The 21328-nt window shown below is 56.4% G+C and overlaps 5 protein-coding genes across 5 annotated transcripts; 2 read left to right on the top strand and 3 right to left on the bottom strand.

The window, feature by feature from the left end:
* Positions 1–194: 194 nt before the first annotated feature.
* Positions 195–3240, bottom strand: B0H18DRAFT_966096 (uncharacterized protein). The gene is made up of 14 exons (XM_048043310.1): positions 3177–3240; positions 3024–3114; positions 2573–2961; positions 2327–2348; positions 2145–2218; positions 2069–2121; positions 1947–2048; positions 1767–1863; positions 1476–1715; positions 1398–1416; positions 1128–1339; positions 1016–1066; positions 714–961; positions 195–658 (listed from the first exon to the last, which is right to left on the bottom strand). The coding sequence occupies exons 1-14, from the start codon at positions 3189–3191 to the stop codon at positions 421–423; spliced, it is 1851 nt and encodes a 616-aa protein (XP_047901028.1). The 5' UTR covers positions 3192–3240; the 3' UTR covers positions 195–420.
* Positions 3241–4125: 885 nt separating this feature from the next.
* On the top strand, positions 4126–4589 carry B0H18DRAFT_966094 (uncharacterized protein). The gene has a single exon (XM_048043309.1). The coding sequence runs from the start codon at positions 4204–4206 to the stop codon at positions 4468–4470; it is 267 nt and encodes an 88-aa protein (XP_047901027.1). The 5' UTR covers positions 4126–4203; the 3' UTR covers positions 4471–4589.
* A 1402-nt stretch (positions 4590–5991) lies between these two features.
* On the top strand, positions 5992–7917 carry B0H18DRAFT_866440 (uncharacterized protein; the record flags this gene model as incomplete). Its single annotated transcript, XM_048039784.1, has 11 exons — positions 5992–6175; positions 6231–6285; positions 6335–6564; positions 6623–6630; positions 6702–6837; positions 6893–6952; positions 7004–7167; positions 7228–7301; positions 7357–7405; positions 7464–7547; positions 7597–7917. The coding sequence occupies 11 exons, from the start codon at positions 5992–5994 to the stop codon at positions 7915–7917; spliced, it is 1365 nt and encodes a 454-aa protein (XP_047901026.1).
* Positions 7918–8291: 374 nt separating this feature from the next.
* B0H18DRAFT_966087 (golgi-body localization protein domain-containing protein) lies at positions 8292–18291 on the bottom strand. Its single transcript, XM_048043308.1, has 30 exons — positions 18272–18291; positions 17967–18236; positions 17771–17936; positions 17591–17746; positions 17400–17555; positions 16856–17343; positions 16742–16804; positions 15907–16680; positions 14822–15886; positions 14543–14797; positions 13650–14516; positions 13588–13620; positions 13461–13527; positions 13261–13408; positions 13119–13206; positions 12940–13026; positions 12078–12891; positions 11890–12029; positions 11612–11833; positions 11496–11560; positions 11032–11442; positions 10723–10978; positions 10280–10667; positions 10036–10226; positions 9384–9982; positions 9228–9327; positions 9094–9174; positions 8866–9060; positions 8580–8831; positions 8292–8524 (listed from the first exon to the last, which is right to left on the bottom strand). The coding sequence occupies exons 1-30, from the start codon at positions 18281–18283 to the stop codon at positions 8459–8461; spliced, it is 8475 nt and encodes a 2824-aa protein (XP_047901025.1). The 5' UTR covers positions 18284–18291; the 3' UTR covers positions 8292–8458.
* An 801-nt stretch (positions 18292–19092) lies between these two features.
* Positions 19093–21224, bottom strand: B0H18DRAFT_1080961 (DNA polymerase epsilon subunit B; the record flags this gene model as incomplete). The annotated part of the gene is made up of 13 exons (XM_048031309.1): positions 19093–19230; positions 19286–19396; positions 19457–19764; positions 19824–19970; positions 20000–20042; positions 20091–20151; positions 20199–20326; positions 20382–20516; positions 20563–20713; positions 20766–20862; positions 20910–20945; positions 20999–21137; positions 21192–21224. 13 exons carry the CDS (start codon positions 21222–21224, stop codon positions 19093–19095), a joined length of 1527 nt encoding a protein of 508 aa, XP_047901024.1.
* Between the last annotated feature and the right edge of the window lie 104 nt (positions 21225–21328).

Here is a 21328-nt window from a genome sequence, read left to right as displayed (position 1 = left end):
ACCAGCGCGAATGGACCTGGACATCGACATGGGGAGGAGGTGTTGATGCTAAGTGCATTCCGTCAGTGCGTTCAACATCCTGAACATTCATGTCGCCGTTGCTTAGCCTGTCGCAGCCGGCGAAGTTGATAATGGATACGCAGAGACTGCCACTATTATGAATCTGATACATAGCTGATGATGCAAAGGTGATACGTATTGGGCACAATATATGCTACGGGTTTGACAGATGACTATAACGAAGCTATGCTACCACACAAGATTATACGAGAGCGACTGCTGCAACGGAACAAAGATGTAGTGCGAAAGCAAGAACAACGCTACATACAATAAATCAGACAGGCCTTGCGCCGGAACATACTATATATCGTGATGATCGTGTGGGAGTAGCTCGAAGCCATGGTTCGTTACAGTTGATGTTCAACTGAGCAGTCTAAAGCGGATCTGTATCCGCTGGCCCGGGAAGTACTTGTGGCGTCGATCCCAGGCGACATTGACCTCCAGCTCGCCGGCCATCCTCCTTATGAGCAGTTGGACCGGGCTGCCATGGTCGAGGGGCTCAGACGACTTGGGTGGTGGCAGAGGCGTCTTGATATCGTGCGTGCAGGCGAATCGGCTCACGACGGATGCCTCAGGGCCCACGAAGACACCGGCTGGGCTGCACAGTGAAGACGATTGTTAGCTGAGCATTGCCACCGTGGATGTGCACTCACCTGAAACGAAACCCGAGGGCGTCCTGAACCTGGCCAGCCACCACTTTCATGGTTTCGTTGACCGTACCTCCAGCGGGGTCTGCGACAATTGAGTATTCTCCAGCGAAACTGAACACCGTTGGGGTGGCGGTGGTCATGTCTATGCCCTGCGTAACTTTGAACTGGATGTACTGCAATTGAGCAGCAAAGAAGCTATGGAATCTCTTCTCCAGGTTCTGCAGGAGTTCACCGAAGTGTTGATACGCGTTCTGCAAGAGATGCAAGTTCAATATTCTGATCAGTCTTGATGGGGACATACTTACGGGCGATCTGTCGACGTATGGAAAGTCTTGATCTTGGTCTTCGTCAGGATACTACACAAAGCAGCACGTCAGTGCTCCAACCCACCTCATAGCCTGAGCGTCGAGGACACACCTGCAGCTCCAAGGAGTCCAGATCATCGCCTTCGCGCGCACGTTTCTTGCCATTCAGCAACGCGGGGTGCTCGAAGATCGCGGCATAGTTGTCTCGCCTCCTGAATGCCAGGCGACAAACGGGGCACATCTTCCACTTATACTCAAGCTCACACGGAAGGACTGTCCGACACCATTTGCCAATGCATACACGGGAGCCCGGGGGATAGATGCCTGTAATCAGAATGTTCAATGACACCCAAAAATGACCTTAAGAGTAACTGATGCTTACTGAGGTCCACCAAGTGTTTCTACAAGAGCGCGCGACACGTCAGAGATCGACCTAAGACGTATCCAGATGGCTGCGTACCTTCGACCTCCCATACGGATGTTCGGCATCCTTCTCTGCCCTCATCTTCCGCTGAAGCATGCGGTTGTACTCCCGGCAGATATCGCAGAGCTTGAACCGGTAGCCCGGCGAGAGCAAGTTCTGGCACCTGCGGATGTTGCACGTCGACGGGGACTTCTCTTCCGTCCGCGAAGTCCGCAGTCTCTTCAGGCGACCAGCAGAGTCCTTCAGCGAATCCGGGATCTTGAGCTTGATCTTGAGCTACGTCGCTGAGCGTCAGTATCCAGCGGCCATGAGCAACACTGATGATACGTACCTTGGGCCTTTCTTCATTTCATCCTCCGGCTCGCCAACTTCGGATTCGCCTTCGTCGGTTGAGTCTTCGATCGGGGTAAGGTCGGAGAGGTCGCTGTCCCACGGAGTGTCCATAGACGAAGCCATTATCGTGGGGGACGACGGCGGAGAGCACGCGGAAGGTGATCAGGAATCGACGGGGTGCTCGCAGGCGGTGGGATATCGATACAAGGCGGGCTAGACTTTCGGAAGGACGGGATCCGGATACGAAGTGGCGTCGACCCTGCCTTCTCAGTGTCCCTTGCGCGGGGTCAAGGGACTGATGCTTGGTCTTCGCGTTGACGCAAACGCGCGACTTCTCTTCGTCCGTGGTCTTGCGGGCCGTCTCGCTTTGACGAGTACACTGAGTGGCGGTTCGTCCTCGTCGGTCGTGTCTTCAACTACGGGTTCCGGAGAGATGCGTGGATCATCTCATGATGTCCCGCGACAGTAGCTAGAGATGGCTCCGTGGTCGGTTCGGCCTTCACAACGATGTCACCGCTATGCGTTCAGCGTGCGCAAGCACTTTGCTGCCACACGATGCGGATCCTGATGAACCTCCTGACGAGTGTGACCGAACTTGAACAGACTCGGCTCTGATGTCGCATCGCCCATCACAGCATCAGATGGACCCCATTCTCATACCATCTGAGACGCGGCCGGCTTGGATCTTGAAAGGCAGGTCGGTACTACCTGCAGGGACATCTTAACGTCCTTGTTCTCTTCACGTACGACCAGTCCCGCAGAGCTGGATTCCGGCATCGTCGCCTCCGGCGCCCGCCAACCTTGTTCACGTTCCTGGGCAATGTCAGGGGCACCGGCCTCGACTGCGGCGAGTGCTCAGCGAGCTTCGGATGGTGCCAACAGGGCTCGACCCCGCCACCCCGGATCCTCTCCTCAGAATGTTGGACCTGCGGTGCGGCGCACGCGCGCGTCTGACCGCCCCCGGGCCCGACGTGCTCCCGCACGAGCGACTCGATATGCTCCAGCATTGCGGCCGTGTCGGGCCGCGCGTCGGGCATCTGGCTGGCTGGTGGGTCCCGGAGGGGGTACGCGTGGTTGGTGTAGTGGCTGGGTCCGAGGGATTGGCCGTCGAGGTGTCTGATAGTGTTTGTGACGCGGTTTCTGTGAGGCGTGCGGGGAAAGAGCAGGGGATGGCGATGGGCGCCTGGTTCTGCGGGCCCGTTTCTGGTGGAACGTTAGAGCGAAATGCGGGGCGCGAAGGCCGGATGATACTCACCACGGGGGTCACGACGACCTCGACGCTGGCGGAGCGCTTGGAGCGCGCGATCGCTGGCGGGCCAATTTGTACGGACGGACTCGTTTGCTGCGGCACGCGAGGGTGAGCTCAACCACTCCCCAGATAGACTAGTGCGTGCACCGGCTTACCGAGCTAGCTGACATCGGGAAGACATAGTGCGGGTCCGTCGGCGGTACATCGCCCGGCGGCGCAGAAGGCTGAGTGGCCACCCGCAGATGCGGCCTGTTCTGCTCAGCCCCGCCGCGCTCTCACCGCCAAACACGCCTGCACCCGTCTCCGGCGCGTCTCCGTCTTCACGACGAAGTGCGCGGGTCCGCCGCGGCCAGACACTTGCCGCACACCCGCCAGAGGTGCTTCGGCGACAGGATCGTGCTGCACCCGCTCGTCTCGCACACGCGCACCTTGCCCGCGGCCTGCAGGTCGCGGTCGGCCCACCCTGCCGCGTTCAGGTGCGGCGGGGGTGCGGCGGCGGCGTGGAAGTGCTGGAGCGCGACGGGGGGAGGCGGGCGCATGAGATGCGACGGGGGCGCGGGCACTGTACGTCGTATGTTGGGTACGGACGTCGTGGGCGCTCCATGCATCACTGGGCCCCGCATTTGAGCTCGCGGAGGGGCGTTGGTGTGTGCCACTCGGCCCGACGGTACGCTGCCCATGGGCGCAGGTCCTGCCCTGATTGCAGGTACGTTTTGGAAGTGCGTCGTATGTGGTACACCACCATTCTGCCCGAAGTACTGATATGGTGTTGATGTAGCGGGCGGAGGCGGCGGGAGTGGCATTGGCATGTAGGACGAGATGGGCGGCACGAGGATTTCGCCGCGCTCGTTGTAGTGCCTCCCGTCTGGCGATGGACGGAACGCGGGGGGCAGCATCGACGCAGGGCCGAGCACGGCCCCCTCCGGCGCGATCCGCACGACGTCCGCGCCCAGCCCGCACATCTCGGCGGGCGTGTGCGCGGGGTGCACGAACTTCATCGCCTCGGTCGTGACGAACCGCGCGAGCGCGACGTTGTCCAGATCCGCGGGGTTGCGCGGCTGGCTGGCGGGCGGCTGAGGAGGGTGCGGCGTCTGGGGCGTGCGCGGGGCGGACGTGCTCGGTGCTGCGCGTCGGTGCGACTCGCGGCGACGCGTCTTCGAGAAGCGCGTGCTGTGGCATTGCATGCAGACGACGACTTGCTTCGGGTCGATGGGATACGGCGGGAGCTGGACCAGCGCGGAGCAGACAGCGCAAGCAGCAAGCATCAGAGGTTGTTGGGTAGACGGACTCGGGGCCTGGGGGTGCGGCATGAAGATCGATCGTGGTGGTTCGGAGCGATGGATGTGCGCACCTCTGTGGCTGGTTTTGTCGCGGCACTGTACATGTGGTGCAGGTTGGCGCGACACTCCGTGCAGAGCTTCCCCCTCGCATTTGAGCGCAGAGTCTTGAAACAGTTTGCACAGTTGGTGGTGGCACTAGGCATCGCGCCGTGTAGTGCTGGTTGCCTGTGCGATGTATCAGTTTATCGGATTAGGTAGACGTAAAAGAAGGTGAAGCATACGAGACGCCATACTGTCTACTACGAGTGGTGGGACACCTAACGACTACAACACTCACGTCCAGCTTGCGTTATGGGCTGGTCCATATCTCGCGGAGGAAATTTGCGCGAGCACGCACAACCTATGGTTCGGTGGCAATGCATTCAGAAGCTGCAACGCAAACAAGGCACGCTAGATAAAGACACGTACTTTTTGCGCAAAACCGCTACGAGGGTGCTCACGAACGACACCAGGACCCCTCCCACGGACGTGGTGGATGGTGTTGTAGCCGTCGCGGCAGGCGTTGGGCGTCGCTGGCACTCTCAAAATCAGGAAAGGACCGCGCATTACGCGATGGGTACTATGGGAAAATTTTCGCGTTTGATTAGATTCGGGTAGCCAGATCGGGTTACCATGGGGTTCTTCGGCCGTCGCGCAGCTTGATTGGGCGTGGCGGTGCCCATTTCTGGTCATGGAGCGCCCTCCCCCTATGTTGTCCTGGACACCGGCCGTCGATCAGCGGCAGCAACTTCTACTTTCACCATGGAAAACACGAGTGGTTGTCAAAAAGAAAGCGAAACGTTTGGAATGCCGGCTCGGGTCGAGTCTTTGGTGGGCAAATCTGCAGATCTCAATTCTACTCAACGACCCGGTGTGCCGGTCCCCGTCATCAGGCGCACTCCAGCAATGTGCTCACTCGTGGCTGGGTGTACTTGTGGACTGGCGCGGCTGCTGCGGTGACCAGTCGGGGTCGAGATGGAGAGGTGGGTGGGGGATATGACGCGTTGCACGTGGGGCGCGCCCGTCCCAGCGGCGCGGCTGCCTGCCCTGGCAGCCACCGCCACACTCGCCACCAGTAAGTATGCGCTCCACTCCACCAAAATGCGCCTCCCATTACAACGCCGTGAAATCATCCTCAGACCCATTCTCCCCCCTTCACCCTCCACCGCGACCCGTTCTCCCCCCTCCGTCACCCTCCTCCCCCGCTCTGCGCGATGCCCTCCGTCCGAGTCAAGCGTAGCTACACCCCCCTCCAGGAGCCTGCCCAGGATGCGCAAGTCACTCCAGGGCCCTCGCACCGTCCACGCAGAGGCTCCATGGCTACGCTCCTCAGTTCCCGTCCCGAACAAGGCTTCAGCTTCCCGACGCAGGCCAGTCCGATGGACGCGACCAACGACTCGAGGCCGCGGCAGCGCGACCGCGCCTCCTCGTCGGCGACCGGCGGGCGGGCGAGCAGGAGCGGGAGCGAGAGCGGCGCGTCCCTCGGTCAGGGCCGCCGCCCAAGCCAGCGGCGCACGTCCAGCAAGGTCACCGACCATATCATGAACAGCACGCGCACGCCCCGGCACCGTTGCGCCATATAAGCGAGGATCCCAACCCCTTCTCTACGGCCTTCTCGCTCTCTCGACACCACGAACACGAAGAGGAGGACATGATCTCGCTCCAAGGTCCGCAGACGGACGTCCTGGTGCCAAAGACAGAGCACGAGCCCGGACGCGTTGGGAGCTCCCTCAGCTTGCCTCCCTCGCAGCGCTCAGAGTCTGCGAGCTATGACTATGACTTCCAAGGAGGAGATCATCACCCGGACGACATTGTCGAGCATCTGGACGTAATCGGTATGTTCGCAGGCACGTTCCTCCGTACCGAGAGCCTGACAGTGTACTCCTCAAGACCCACAGATCTCCACAGTGGCCATGCTCACAAACGCCGCAAATGCGATCGTGATGTGCGTGCTTATGCTTTCTCAAAGTACCGCATTGACCATCTCCACACAGACCCCCGTTGGAATGGTACTCCCGTAAACCGGTCGTCGTGCTTCCTCGCAGGCGGCGACGGAAGCAAGCGACGAAGGACGGATCATCGGCTGCAGAGAAAGGCGAAGCGGGCCAAAATGAGAATGCGGAGGACGATGAGGACAACCTCGACCTGCACGTTGAGGACGTGCTCCGGAAGCGCGACCGCGCCCGCAGAGTGGGGCGGGGTGTCTGGTCGTTCGTGAAGACTCGTACGTAATCACCCGCTTTGGCATCGTAGTGCATGAACTGACGTTGTTCGGTTCACAGCACTCGGTGTAAGCCCCACCATTTTTGATATGCGGTCACAGGGCGTCATTGGCTCACTATCATGCATGCCCTACTATAGGTTATCACGGCGATATATGGTTTCCTCGTCGTCTTCTGGGGCACCGCGCTCGTGTTCTTCCTCGCGCGCTTCATCAATGTGCACAACGACAACACACAAGACTTCTGGGTGGAGGTCTGCCAACAGATCGAAACCGGTGAGTGTCGTCCGTGTATCAACGCGCTTGTGCTCTATACTGACACGTTCCTCAGGTCTGTTCTCCTTGACGAGTATCGGGCTAGCGCCGTTTCGGATCGTGGACACCTACCGTAGTCTCGTCTCCCCAGTTCGACTGGGCTTCGAAGCTCAGTCCACTGTTTCAGGGGTCGGCAAGATCTGGTGGTACAAGCGAAAGACGGAGAAGCTCCGATATGCCGCCGGCCTCCCGGAACTGTACGACCCTAATGACCTGCCCGACCCGCAATACGACGCGAACTTCGTCCCGGTCTTGACTGAGGAAGAACAAATCGACTGCATTATCGTGAGCGTTGATATACTGGACCCAAGATGATGGGGTGGCTGACAGATTATTTGCGACTTTGTAGAGCAGCACATGTTTATGCAGAGCCAGACGTGGTACCGACCGCATGGGACGCAGACCCATAGGGCGTTTCCAGTCGAGTACGTCTACTGTTTTTTGGTCGGCGGAGCTGCAGTGCTGACCTGTCTTCATTAGCACGGCCGTCTGGATCACCGGTATGAACGATCTCAACAGCTTCTTTCAGGTGAGTATTCCGGTCTCTGCGCCTCCTGACACGTCGGTGACCAACTTGCGCGTTATAGATCCTCCTCAGTGGTTGCATGTGGGGCCTCAACCGCTTCCAACGCCCAGCCTGGACAACCGCCACGACCCTCCCGCTCGCATTCGTACGTCCCTCCGTTGCTCCCTCTTCCACGCGCTCACACGCACGACTAGATCGCAGGCATCGTCGCGGGCGTGCTCATCTGGTGGGGCAGCAAGAAGACCAAGCGCGTCAGAGAAGTGACCGACCGGCTGACGATGATCCTCGCGCTCGAGCCCTCCGCCGCCTCCGCCGCCTCCACCACCGGCCCCAGCGCTGTCGTCCTCAGCGAGAAGGCGACGCCCTCGCAGCGCCCAGAGCCCGGGACGCAGGTCGCCGGAGACGGCTCGCGTGTGGCTCCCGCGCACGCCGCGTCGCGCGAGCCGGACACGAAGCCGCAGAGGAAGGACTACGCGGACGCGACGGTGGGGAGTGTGGAGAACACCCGACGGTGAGGGCCCGGCGATGTCGGGCGTGCCGGCGACGCCTTCGGTGGCGATCGCGGACGAGATGCTTGTGCCGCCTGCGGAGCAGCTAGACGAGGAGCGCTGACGGCGCGGACACGCGAGCGACGATGCTGCGTGCATTGCGATTTGATTGCGACTGATACATACCGACATCTTGGACCTTTATACACGAGTGCTGCGCGACGACTGAATCCACTGGCGTACTACGTATGATACCCCCGCACTCACTAGTCCTGTTTCGATAACGCCAACTGCTGTAGCGACTATCCTTCACCTTACCTACCCTCACGACGCATGCACGATGATTGAGTACCTCGCACCTTCGCAGTAGAGCACGTCGTCGTCTTGAAGCAGCTGTACATTGCTCTGATTAATAGATACTGCGACTAGTCGACGAATACAGATAACATAAAAATATGCTTATACAACACATGCTCGGATGTAGAGTAGCGATGGCAATGAGGGTGGGAGCAGTGATGATGCTGACGCGCGGTATGCGGTAAGTAGATGAAGGTGTAAGGAAGGTTGCCTATGTGAATGACTCGTCCGTCGTAGTGGACTCTACCCGCGAATGTCCCGAAGGCCGAGAGGACAGCTAGAAGAGCATGATGTCAGCACAATCCACCTCAGTACAAGGTAGAAACACATACGCTGGCATTGGACATGTCCGACTCCATGCTGCCCCGAACGACACCAGCGGAGTGCTGCCGCCGCTTGAACACGCTCAGCACCCGCGGGCGACGCGTCCGCTTCTCCGCGGAGGCATCCGTCTGCTCCTGCAGAGACTCGGGCTCCGAAGAGAGCTCGGGCGTGACGATGGGCATCGGCGGCACCGACGGCACCGGCGGGGGCGACGACACGCGGTTGCGATGCAGAGAGAACAGCGAGCGCGTGCGCCGTCTCTTCAGCGGCGCACCGTCCGTCGCTGAGGCTGACTGCCGCTCGCGGAGCTACTGGCGGGGTGGCAGGCGCGGAGGGCACAGTGCTCGAGGACGCCGTCGTGCTTGGCGACGACCCAGTGCCGGAGTGTCGGCTGTGGAAGGGATTGAGGCTTGATGTGGAGGACGGGAGGGACGGGGCTCTGCTTCGGGGTGTGGCTGTGGGATGAGGACTTGATCCACTTCGTCTTGGCTATCAGCTCGCGTGCTACGGCAGGACGGGTACCAGAGGCTGCTGGAAGGCCATTTTGACCCAGCCTCGCCAGTTGCGGCCGCTGGGAATGAACTGGTCCACGAGCTCCTCGAACTGTGTAACAGGTCATGGTCAATTAACTAGAGTAGAAACACTCGGATACGCACACTCGAAGTCTGATTGCGATACTCAAGATCTCTTGTGCGGATCCTTGCATCCCGGCACAGGAAGGAGTCTTCCTTCGCGATGCTGAGCAAGAAATGGAGACTACGGCGATATCAAAATTCAGTGATTTGATGGTTTACATCAGACGCATTACTTACCTGTTCACTCTCACCCACACAAATGTTTTCTGTGATGATCTAGTCTTCATCTCGGTGGCATCATCCACGTCCTTGCCTTTGCGTAGGGGAAGCGTCCGATCCTTCGCATCACTGCCAGACTTCGATACCTGCCTCATAGGATGTGCCTCGTGCGATAATCCCTCTGTTGAACGAGTTTTATGCAGAGTGGGAGTAGGAGGTCGGAGCGAATCCGTTCTGGCCTTCCGCAAGTCCGTGAAGGATCGCGAGGCACCCAATTTACGCAAAGGCGACGTTGCTGCTTTGTGGGGGTCTTCGCGCGTCCGCGGCGACACGTCCCACGAAGAACGTCGCGGGCTCATGGGACTCTCAGGTACGATGATGATGTCCACAGGTTCTTCAGTTATTGGTGACTCCATGAGAGTATCGAAGGTCTGGATCTCATCCTTCGCTTGTTGCCTCTCACGACGTGCAGGCCAGACGTATTCCATGATCCGGCGACCAATGCGCGTGTCGATTTGTAACCGCATGGGGTGGAGAGTGACCTCGAATCGCTCGTATATTGTGATGCCACCCACTGCAGGCAATACGATCCAATCGGCCAGAAGGAACAGCTTCCGCTACACATGCCGCATTAGTACACAGCGGGAGAGATGTTACAGAGCGAACACACCTTCACTAGCGGATGCGTAGAGGCTTCCTCGTATTTTGACAGTATTTCCGTCCACTCGGCATCCGCAGCGCCATCGAAAGCCTGTAGGTCTCCGACAACCAGATTGTTGACGAGAGAACTATCCTGCCTGCTTAGCCAGTAGAAGTGAATATCACGTACAGCTAGCTTCGCTAGTAGCTGTTCGCGTCTGTCTATCATCCTCCACGAGATGTCAGACGAAGATGCATGGAGCAAAAGAGCCGACTTCTGTTCGAATGTTCTGTCGACTTGTCCTGAGCCATCTTGATCGCGTCGAATGTCAAGTTGAGCTCTTCGGCGAGGAGCATAATATGCGCATCAATCTTGTATATCTCGACCTGGCCTTGGTCTCCTGCCCCGCGAAGCTTACGTACGGCCTCGCGTCTGGTCTCAAAGGCATGGCGCAGACGAGCTTGCATGTCCGCCACCACATCCGCAGCTGACCCCAGATTCGTGAAGTCGTAGCTGAAGACCATCTTCTCTAGCTTGTCTGACCGGTCCTTTGAGGCGGCATTAGAGAACAGGACAAGGTTCGTGACGATGTTCGATATGGCTTGGAAATGTCTGTCGTTGGCAGACACTATGAAGCGGGGGACGTGAACTCTGATCAAGTCCTAGAGGCACTGTCAAGATCGGCATCAGAAATGTGGAAAATGTTGCAGGACGAACGGTCTGGTTGTGTAAGTGGTCGTGTTGACGATCCCTGTCTTCAGTCGTATGCGCGATGGAGGTTATGTCGTTGCGCAAGCGCAGTCTGTTGAACTTGTCGTATTGGAAGGATGCATCGGTTTGAGGGACTAGTCGATCGAATGCTTTGTTTTCGCAGCGCAAGTCGATCAGCACCTCAAGAGGTACAGACCCTTCTCCAGACGTATTCGCCGCAGACGGAGAGAACACCTGCAGACCGGAAACAGAGGCAAAATTACTGGAGCGGATGTGAGAGACAGCTATCGTCACAAAGTCATACATGTGACGTACCGACTCATCACTTTGCCGCTGACTGGATCGTCTGCGTTTGCATCGTCAAGGATGGCAAAGGAACTCAGCTTTCCTTGTAGAGCGGCTAAGATGCATACAGAATCCGGCCCGGTATCGGTATCATTGCCGCTACGAAGCACAATCTGGGGTTTGAGCAGGAGACAGAAGTGGCTCTTCCGAAGAGAGACTCCATCAGACCACCCGCCGAGGGGATCCATGGGTCCCGGTGTATCGAGTGACGGATATTGTGAATCCTCGCCAGCATGACTCGATGCATGGTCCCCAACGAGAAAATTGCGCACCGCGAGGGCAGCAGCCTGCGCACTGGCCACAGGCCCTCGATGTTGTTCCTTCTCCTGAGGTGTGTCAACAAGCACAGTCCGGGCCTGGTCACGGATGAACTTCACGGCACTGGAACAAAGGCTGTGAGTCTCAAAAGGACATCCTTTCGTAGTGATACTGACCGGGTCGCCATATGATATTCAATACCTCGTTTGGCCCTAGAACAGTAGTAGTACTGCATCATCACCTGAACAGGCAATCATGAGCTGGGTCCCATACGAGTGGAAGCTGGGCCTACATCGCGGATGATGTGATCCAGGAAGATCTGAGGAGAGTGAATCTGGTAGACATTGTCGAACTCAGCCCAATCGTCTGCAGAGACTGCTTCAGACGGCATTTGATAGCTATGGATGCCGTGCGACGCATGGGGATTAGATGTAACATCTGCCCTGTGTAGGTGAGCCACATATTTGTTCAGAAGGTTGATTTTCTTGCGAAGATCATCTGCATCGTCACCAGTCTGTGATACCTCATTGTCAATAAACCCGGTAAAATACTTGTCGACGTTAAACGTACCATGTCCGCCGCATGTGGTGCTTTCGCTTGCGGAACACTGAGGAAACCATTGTCCATTGTACGGCCTGCCTTATGTATCAGCTTCTCTTGCAACTCCTTGATCCGAGCACCTGTGAGTGCAAGCTGCGTCTGCGTCACAGCTGCGAATGAGTTAGCAAAAGCCACCTTCCCATTGATAGGTGACATACAAGCCTCTTTCCCAAGGTAACACACATGTGTCTCCTCATTGCCGAACTTACTTCGCTCAACTACTTTGCCCTGTGGTACCAGTCCTGGGTCCACCGGACGCTTGAAGTACGTGAATTGAGGACAAAAGGCAGCGCGTAATAGGTGTACATCCGGCGTAGCAGTAGATGATTGAGCGTCATCAAAGTCGTCCAGGTCAATCCAGGGAGAGTCTGCTGGTATGGGCTCGGTCTTGATCTTCGTCCTGTAATCACTGACAAGCGGCGACAGGTCCATCTGGACCTGTTGCTTGAGTGGCTCAGGAAACACAGCCAACATCGTACGGAGATCCAGCTGCTTCATCGCCACTTCGATGGCGTAGAAGGATTTATGGTGGACGACTTGAGGCCCCTCGTCCGTCATGCGAGTACTTTCTTGGTCCCTCTGATGCATGTCCGCTTGGAAGCGATCGATGAGAGCCTTCACGCCAACGAACGGGGTGACGCCGTCGGCCCATGCGTCGCGCGAATTGTCCACGTAGACATGAGAGAGGAAGAGTTGGGAGATAGCAAATCGGTATTTCAGAGTCGCCAGATGTTGTCCAAACTTGGGAGAGACGGGTCGTTTGCGAGGGTAATGGGAGCCCTGCCGGATGGGTAGTGACAGCGCATGGTCAAACAATTGATACCAGGCCCAGAACTGCTCAAATACTTCAGGAGACAAGTGGAGACTACTAGCTTGGGGGCCAGAGTGTTCTCTTACGTGAAGAGCAGACTCAAGGGATATGGACATATGGATGAAATCCGATCGAAACCCATTGTAGGAATCGGCTGCAGACTGTGAACCGTTAGCACCATCATATTCAAGCTATAAGCGCGGAGATACCTTGATCTCGGGAATGACTGCTTTGGTTTCGAGCTTGACATCGTAATGGGGGCGGAACGTAAACATACGGCACTTGCGGTCGAAGGGCTTGCCGGTACACGTATCGCATTCAGGTCCACACGCTCGTTCCAGGACGAAGCCGATGCCGAATCGAACGCCGAGCTCAGCTTCGCGCAAACCTTAGCCTCGCGAAGCCTTTTTGGATTGGAAGTAGAGAATGTTGCCGACGATACAGATGTTGGCTGAGCACCCCACTTATCTTGAACGCTGAGCCGACACTGTGAACACATAGTTCACGCATCCAAGAAGCAGACTACTCACTTAGGTATAACTATTAGCATGGAGTCGCTCTTCACTTGCATGAGTTCACCCTGTTCGTTAGGTTGCCCTATCAGGATGCTGGGACTGCCCCGCCAACACAGGGCAAAGCCTGAACCTGTTCCCGTTAGCTCATACGGGTCGCGCGAGCCTGGGCAGTGTGATCAACATGATGAGACCATCTTTTGTTTCATCCTACTTACCTTTCATGTGCAGATGGACCTCATTCTCAAACGTGACCTTTACACGCCAGTGGAAAATAAGCCTCAGCTAGAATATTTCTGCCGTGAGCGAGGTGTCAATTTGCGTGAGCAAGGAGCCCTTGCATACCTTGTCCCAGAAGCCGATTGGTGGTGAACGATCCTTAGTCGCATGCGACAGAGTATCATCACGCGCATGAGGTCCTGTGTCGCAGCGCCGTAGCTCACGCCCCAAGCGAAATCGGTCACGTCATTGGTGAGGACACGTATTGTCGGGCGTGCGTATGATTTCACCGGCATTATCGTCTTTGGGACACTTATCGAGAGAGGAGAGGCACCATGAACACCGTAATTTTCCTTGACGACTACTGACTTGATCCAGTCCACGGAGCGTTCGCTTCCCATCTCTTCTGCTATGACGACATCACTGTCGAATGCCAGAGCCGGTGAAGATGTGCTGCTCGCAGGTATGTTGAGCATGGGTAAGGGATACTCGCGCAGAGAGAGGCGTGCTGATGACACAGTGAAGCTAATATGCAGCGGGACTAGCAAAGAGAACCGTGTGTCTTTGGGCAGCCCACTACCTGCGTCATGCAAGAAGTCGGACACGTTTTCAATGAGGCAGGCTGGAGATTCGAGGTTGAGTGCCAGCGAGTCGAAGGTCAAGCGGAATAGAGGGGGCAGGTTGTTCGTAGGGTTGACCTGTACAAGATCGTCAACATCCTTCGCGTTCGCGTGGTCGCCGAGGGCATGGCGTAGGCGATGCTGTTCATGCGCCGCCTGAGTTGACCTGGACTTCGAGTATGCAGATCTCCAAGCGACGGAATGAACCTGGAACAGGCGCTGGCGTGCATCTGCAACGGAGACAGTATGCTTAGCACTGAACTGGAAATCAGATTCCGCCTCGCGAGTCCGTGGTAGCGCATGGGTCGATTGTGACGCAGAAATTGTCGATACCTTCGCCTCGAAGGCTTCATCTCGTTCCCGCCGAAGCCCGGCTGCTGGGAATCCCGCCCGCCAGATCAGCCCAAGCCTAGACTCGAACTCTTCGTCGGCAGCCTCCACGGTCAAGCAGCGTATTTGACTATCATTTTGGGCAACACCTTCGCTGATTCGGCTTCCGGCGCGGTCGGTCTGTGGTACTTGCCTGCGGCTACCATACGAACAAGATGTTTCGCGCTCTTGATAGTCAAGTTGATGTCGAGGATGAGATCGGCCAGAACGTAGTCGAAGGGTATGCGTAGACGTGCGCCGTCGGCTTCGACATTGACCACGAGGGGGCGAGTCTTGAGTGGTAAGCTCACACGCCAATCGGCGAGACATGCAAATTCCTCCCATTCCTCTCGCTGTACACCATCACGCACCGTGGACGCGTTGACTGCCAGAACTATGCTGCTCCATTTGATCGCAACAGTCGACTGGGAAGTCACATCGCAGCACAGATACGAGGCTCGCAAGTACAGCTTTGTCTGCACAGGTAACAGCAAGAGGAGCTGCATCTGCTTGATATCGCACTGCAGTGTCACTAGCACAGAGGTAGTGGAGCTAGGCTGGCTGCTCTTCGGTCGGGAAGGCGCGATAGATTGTAGCGTCTTCACAGCAAGCAAGACGTTGTAGAGTTGAGCGAGACGGAGGGTGCCACGAATTAGTGACGCGGTGGCCGTGATGACCAGCTCGTCCTTATGCACTGGTTGGAACGCACCATTCGGACGGACGCCGGTCAAGATTCCTTCGACGTCGATGCTTCTGATGCGTAGGAACTCTCGTGTGCCGAGCTCAGCGTCCAGTTCCGCGAGACAATACGGATCGTCGGCAGAGAATTTAGTCGCAACGGCATCTCTGACAACCATGTCCCAGAGGTTGACCCCTACTAGAGCCCGAGTGCTCCGAGTTGCTACAGGCGGACTGCTCCCGGCCACCGCTTTCATGACATGTTCCGTCGGCAGCGACAACCGCAGGCGGGTCTGACTCCGTGGCCGGATGCCATGGATGCGCTCGGCGTGCCTGCTATGGACGGCGCAATAACTGAAGCAAGCACCCAGATGCACTGCGATCCCGCGCGAGATTCCCAGATCCTCCGTAGGCGCGATGTCCGGAGCCGTGACAAACAGAACAAAGCGTCCAACAGCTACGGAGGCGGACAGACCGAAGGGCAACTGTTCAAGTGCACGAGAACGGGGCGATGGTGACGGGGGATTCGGTGTGCCAGCGAAGCTTGCTAGGATACTGGAAAGAGCTTTGATGACGTCGGGCTGCCACAGCTCAACGGAGATGGCTTCCGTAGAACACTGGAGATCCGTATACGCAGAGGGTACATCGACGGTAACGGTGTTATGCACTTCGTCCGCAACGTCGCCAAGGGCGTTACCGCTCGCCGTGACCTGTATGGTGTCAATGGAGAGCAAGCTCTCGCGGGGTTGCTCCCACCGCTGTTGGCACTCATGCACACGCCGACGAAGGTGCGCTGCAGCTGACAAGCAAGGAGGACGTCCATCTGTAGCCCAATACGATCGTGCGACACGTGCGCCAATCGTTTGTCCGGCAGCGACACATACTGAGAATGCAACGAGATTGCCAGGCCGTCAGTCCGCGCTTCCAATGCAAACGGCGTCTCGTCATTTCCCGGGCTCAGCGAGATGAGGCGAGCCACGACAGGGCCGACCTTGAAGCCGAAGGCGATGCGCGGCACCGGGGAGAGCACCGTAGGCAACGGTGAGCGTGCCTCGGTCTTTGGCTTTGGCGGCTTTGTCTTCGCCATCATGGCATGCAAGACTTCCAACCTCTCCGTCACTTCCACAGTGCCCAACTCTACGTCGATGGCCAGTAGCTGAGAGTTTGGGTCACCCGACATGAACGCCGGGCCCTTCAACCAGGGTGTTGGCCATTGCGAGACGACGGCCCCCGCGAAGATGGAGCTGATGGACAGTAGTCGAAGGTGATCCACCAGTGCGCCCGAACCAAACCGGTCCAACGTCACTTGATGAGCAGAAACTGTGAGACGGTAAACGTCCGAGCTAAGGGGGTCGTTGGGTACACTCCTAGAACCAAGGTGTTGCCGGTGCAGCGGTGTCGTATCGGGATGACTGAGGCCCGCTCCGACATGGAAGTCATGTAGTGCCATCTCGAAGGTCTGGGCGACGCCTGTCTCTATCCTAGGCAGAGAGTGCTTCATTGTCAGCTTCGAGACCGTAATGTCAATGCCCTTCAGGAATGCTAGACGCGACTAGAGTACCATTGCACGTCAGTGCAGTTCCAGCGAGATAGATGTAGTAGGCGTACTGAACATTGCGGCTATTGAGCCTGCGTACTGGAATCGGCTTGGCGCCCCAGCCCAGTTTCAGCGATGCCTGTATAGGGGGGGGCATCAGTCACCAGGTCAATCACATAAGTCAGTATACATACGGAAGAAATGCTTCCATCAATGGCGAACCAGGAGACATGGGGGACGACCACATCGGCTTGCGAGTAGTTGCTGGAGATGGTGAAAGTGGGCTGCTCTCATTCGGTGAAAACGTGCTAGCTCGTGGAGAGAGCGGCCTAGGATCTGGTGGGGAAAGCGCTGAGAATGAAACTCGGTGTGAAGGCGAGAGTGGGCTCCGGACGGGCGACCACGGGCTGAGTAGCGGCGAAGGCGGGCCAAACCCTGGCGGGAGAGGGTTCACGGGAGATGAACTCGAGTTTTCGTTACCTGTAGCAGTGCCATTCGTCTTCGCCTTCTTTCCGGCGCTCAACCGCTTCAAAAGATACTGGATGACGTCGGTGTGTACGTCCAAAGAATCGACAAGTAGAGTTGTCTCCACGCTATGCGACTCGACGGCGCGGTGAGGATCGATGCGAACCGACGCTTTGAATTTGGTCCCTGGTAGATATATGAAGCATCTCGTGCCTATGGTCATGTTGCGTCAACAAATGTACAGAGTCCATTTTTCATTAGCCACTCACTCGCATGGAGGGCCGTCGGCATATCCTTCAGAGCCAAAGGGGACGCAGTAGCCGAGATACCTTTGAGGCGTAGAGACAATGAGGCGGTCACCTGCGTAGCTCCCCATGCTCTGTCCCAGGTGCGTCGCAGGCTATTCTGAACCCTGGCGTTCCAGTCTGCGACGCTGGCGAAACGCCTGTGACCCCGGAACGGTTGGGGTTGGGTGCAGCCGAAGCTCCAGGGATTACGACATTATCCACTATAGATAGCGATACTTTTGTCTTGACCTTTGCCTGCTTCAGGACGAGTTCGACGCCAGGAAGTGCAGCATAGGTGGCCACGGCCGAGTCGAGTTCGAAGTCGATGACTTGAGTGAGGGCCGGTAGCGCACGGATGACGAACCGAAGAACCGAAACGATTGACGTTCGTATGAATGGACGGACATAAGGATCCAGGAAGTTCCATGTTGACCGCAAGGCAGCGAAGGTCGCCAGACGCACGCGGTCACCGAAACGACTTGCAGGCGAGGAGCGCCTACGCTTGAGCGAGGGGCGTAGCTGTGGTTCGGTGTCTTTGCTAAGTTCGACCTTCAATCCCTCGACGAGAAGCGTCAAACGACTAGCCGTCGTAGGAGATGGGCGATGGTATGAAATGCCGACGCGGTCAATGCGGATCGTGCCGCTTCCAGCACGGAAGTATATTCCGCGTATGGAGCGAAGGCTGACACTACGCACTCGAAGACGCTTTGAGACGAGCTTGAGTAGAGCAGGCCCCGCATACATGCGGAATATGAAGGACAGTGTGACGATCCGGACGACCCATACCAGGAGGAAAGCCCAGAACCCGTGTCCACCGGGCTCCCGAGAAAGAGGGCCTTCAATATTGAGAAGACAGACAGAAGCATAGCGAGGATCTAAACACACAAGTCAGCATCTGTACTGCTCACAAGGATAGGGAGACGCACGTAGAGTAGTATTCAGATGTGCAAGGAACGGAGTATACTCTGGCGTCTCTCAAACGAGCCGAGTGAGATGGGTCTCTCCACGTTATGAGGTCGTATCCTCAGCATAAGCAAGTCAGGCCAGTATATAGGGTCGCAGTCGTGTACTTATGTCTGGCAAGTGAGGGGGTGGATGGAGGAGGTTGAGGCGCGGCGACACGCTTGTCGGCATGGACGGCGCTTGGACGGCACACTCTGATGAGCGGAAGACTTGGCAAGCGCCTTCCCGGATCACAGCCACGCGAGCCCCGGAATCATGATCTGGATCTGAGATGCATCCGCAGACTCGGAGCCTCATTGCATCCTCCGATCCGACTCGCGTTCGGACAGGTCCTGCCATGCCTCTCCGGCCGCGGCCTGTTGACTTCCCAACATGGTCGTGCGCGAGTGAAAGTGCCATCTGGTATCTAGTCTTGAGACTCAATTAGAAAACCCTAGACTGATATATTTTTGTGTTTAGAAACGTTGAAGCACCGTGCTATCCCAGCATCTCGATTCTCGTCACAGCCTCAAGCTCGAAACAGTTGATGTTTAGACCTCGGAACGCCTTAGCTTACTATAACGATGTGTTTACAGCGCTGTACGCCAGGCTTACAACCGGATAACGGGCGATGTCCCTCCTCTTACTCTTTTACTCGCCCTCAAGATCTAGTATGCTGTTGAAATCGTATGGTGAGTGGCTCGACAACTCAGCGACATGCCTGCAAAACGACCTACCATTCTTCTGACTCTCGCCGCGAAGGCGTATATGCCGAGAACGTAAACGAGTTACCTACAAAACTGCCAGGATTGAAGACATGGCATCCTTCGTACGTCATCTGGTATCGGTCATATTTGTCGGCGAGCACAACCTTGTGACAGGCATGTCAATGGTCAGTATAGGTTGACCATCTGGTGGAAACTTACGGCGGTAGGAAGCGGATAAAGCCGCAGGGCATGGTCGAAGTCCGACAGGATAGGTTGTATGGACGTTGTCAATGGAACAAGGTGGCTTTGATCCAAGACTGATTGTACGAGCTGCACGACATGAGTCCCTGGTTATCTGGTGAGACCATAGGGAGTCCGTCAGGTACTCACATATCGCTTGAGGTCGTCCGTGTGCACATTAGGTTTCACGCCCACGAGGTTTCGCAGCATCCTCGCCATGAGATTTTCCCTGAATATGACGATCTCCTGCTCGAAGAATTTGATTCGGCAGGGATTAGTTCCGAAATGCACCTTTGGTATGCGCGATTTGAGACGGGCGACGAAGGACGACATCAATGGCCACCTAGGCAGAGCAGAGTTCACTGCAATGTCCAGAGGGCCGGGAACAAATACGAAGTGCGTTGTGCGCGTTATAAGAGGATACGCTGCGATCAAGTCCGCCAAGCTATCCAAGTGGTCTGCAGCAGTGACATTGGTCAGATTCTACGTAGAGCAACGCCCGGTGTACCCGGCCTACCTTGAAATTGACGTGCCTCTCGGCTGTCCGCTTGTAAGAGACCACGCCTGCTGAAGTTGCCGCACAGAACCATAACTCTCGGGATGAAGCTGTTTTCCATGCAATGATCGAACATCTTCCTCAAGCCTCGGAGTGTGTCAGGATGATCTAACCAAACATCGGATAGAACGAAAAACGCAGGTCTGGAATGTCTAGGCGGACACGGGCTGCCAGTTGCGTCTATCAGCTATCTCAATATCCGTCCATGAGTAGTAGAATTTAAATTACTGACTCTTCTAGCAGGGTAGTCGCGCCCTTCCCAAGGAAGTCAATGTGGCCGTAGATCGACCTAGGATCTAATGAGATACTGGAGCACCGAGTTCCGCAAGAACATACCTCGCTGATTCTCTGCTTTCACACGGTGGGTGTCCGACAGCAATGACACTTAATGTCGCGTCTTCGGTGTAGTCTCCCTCGACGAGAGCGAAACATCCTTCTGTGAACAGTCCTTCGCTTGGTTGGTCCTAACTCATGTGTATGAGGTGATCATAAGTACGAGCTGAGAGCGCTACAGCTTACTAGCAGAGAAAAATCAAGCTCGACAGAACCGTCTTGATCTTCAAGACAAAGCTTTCCCTCCTTGTTATGAGAGAGCATGCCAAATAATAGGAAGCGCTCTTTTGAACGTCCTAGAAGTTGTTTTGTGGACCGTAGCTGCACAATCTCAGCAGCTGAACATCATGTTTCTTGAGCAACATACCGTTAGGAGGCGTTCACGGTCACGCGATGGTAAGGTTGATGGGGAGAAGTGGTCATTTCGAAGGACTGTCTGTCTTATGACATTCAGTCTGTTCCGCATGGCCATGATCTGAGAGTCTGCAGAGCCAGATATTGTGAGAGGTCCTCCCGCTCTATGCCAGAAGTCAGCAATGTATTACAACCAAGATACTCAACGGCACTTGCCTCTCGAACGTGCTCCTTTCATGAGACCAATGCCAGAGCGGCATATCGAACGCGTCTATGAAGTGCAGGTGACTGTCAGGATCAACGGCTTCTGCTCCTGTTCAGCGGAATTGTCCCCGTTGTTTTGAAACGCGTCGTAAACACGTTGAAGTACATCCAATGACACCTTCATCTGCGCGTCTGCGGGAAACATTTGAGTACTAGGGTCAGTACTTGAGACCGCAGCAACGTACCATCTTGCTTGTTATACTCCTTCGCTATCCACTCAATAGAGAACTCGGCATCTTCGTCCGGTATCTCGTGGCGCTCCAGGATCTCCTCCAAGAACTCTAATGATTCAGGCCCCAACGAATGACTGTATTTTCTGAAGACCTGCATGCCGTAGTCAGTGTCAGTGTCGTTCACAGGAGCTTCACAAATACTTACCTTGATGATGACTCTTTGCCTCGGGTCGGCCATCGCAGGTGGTGGTCGGAGCTAAAGTAGACGGAGACAAAATGTGGCAAGACTGCGAGACGCGAGACGCGACGCGACGCGCCGGACGCGTCGAGCACGCGCGCGTC

The sequence above is a fragment of the Fomitopsis serialis genome, assembly GCF_022376445.1.
Source record: "Fomitopsis serialis strain Sig1Antser10 chromosome Unknown B0H18scaffold_1, whole genome shotgun sequence".
In the NCBI taxonomy this organism is placed as follows: Eukaryota; Fungi; Basidiomycota; class Agaricomycetes; order Polyporales; family Fomitopsidaceae; genus Fomitopsis; species Fomitopsis serialis.
Note: the sequence above shows the minus strand (reverse complement) of the source record. Positions and strands in the feature narration are given on the sequence as shown.

Excerpts from the sequence above, each read along its gene's own strand:
- B0H18DRAFT_966096 (XM_048043310.1), bottom strand. Across the intron at positions 2,219-2,326 it reads GGTTCATCAGGATCCGCATC|ATGATCCACGCATCTCTCCG; the intron begins GTGTGGCAGCAA and ends GGACATCATGAG. Across the intron at positions 1,716-1,766 it reads TGAAGAAAGGCCCAAGGTAC|CTCAAGATCAAGCTCAAGAT; the intron begins GTATCATCAGTG and ends TCAGCGACGTAG.
- B0H18DRAFT_966094 (XM_048043309.1), top strand. The coding sequence starts at position 4,204 with ATGCAGACGACGACTTGCTTCGGGTCGATGGGATACGGCGGGAGCTGG.
- B0H18DRAFT_966087 (XM_048043308.1), bottom strand. Across the intron at positions 10,227-10,279 it reads GACAGAACATTCGAACAGAA|ACAGACGCGAACAGCTACTA; the intron begins GTCGGCTCTTTT and ends GGAGGATGATAG. Across the intron at positions 9,175-9,227 it reads ATCGCAATCAGACTTCGAGT|TTCGAGGAGCTCGTGGACCA; the intron begins GTGCGTATCCGA and ends CCTGTTACACAG.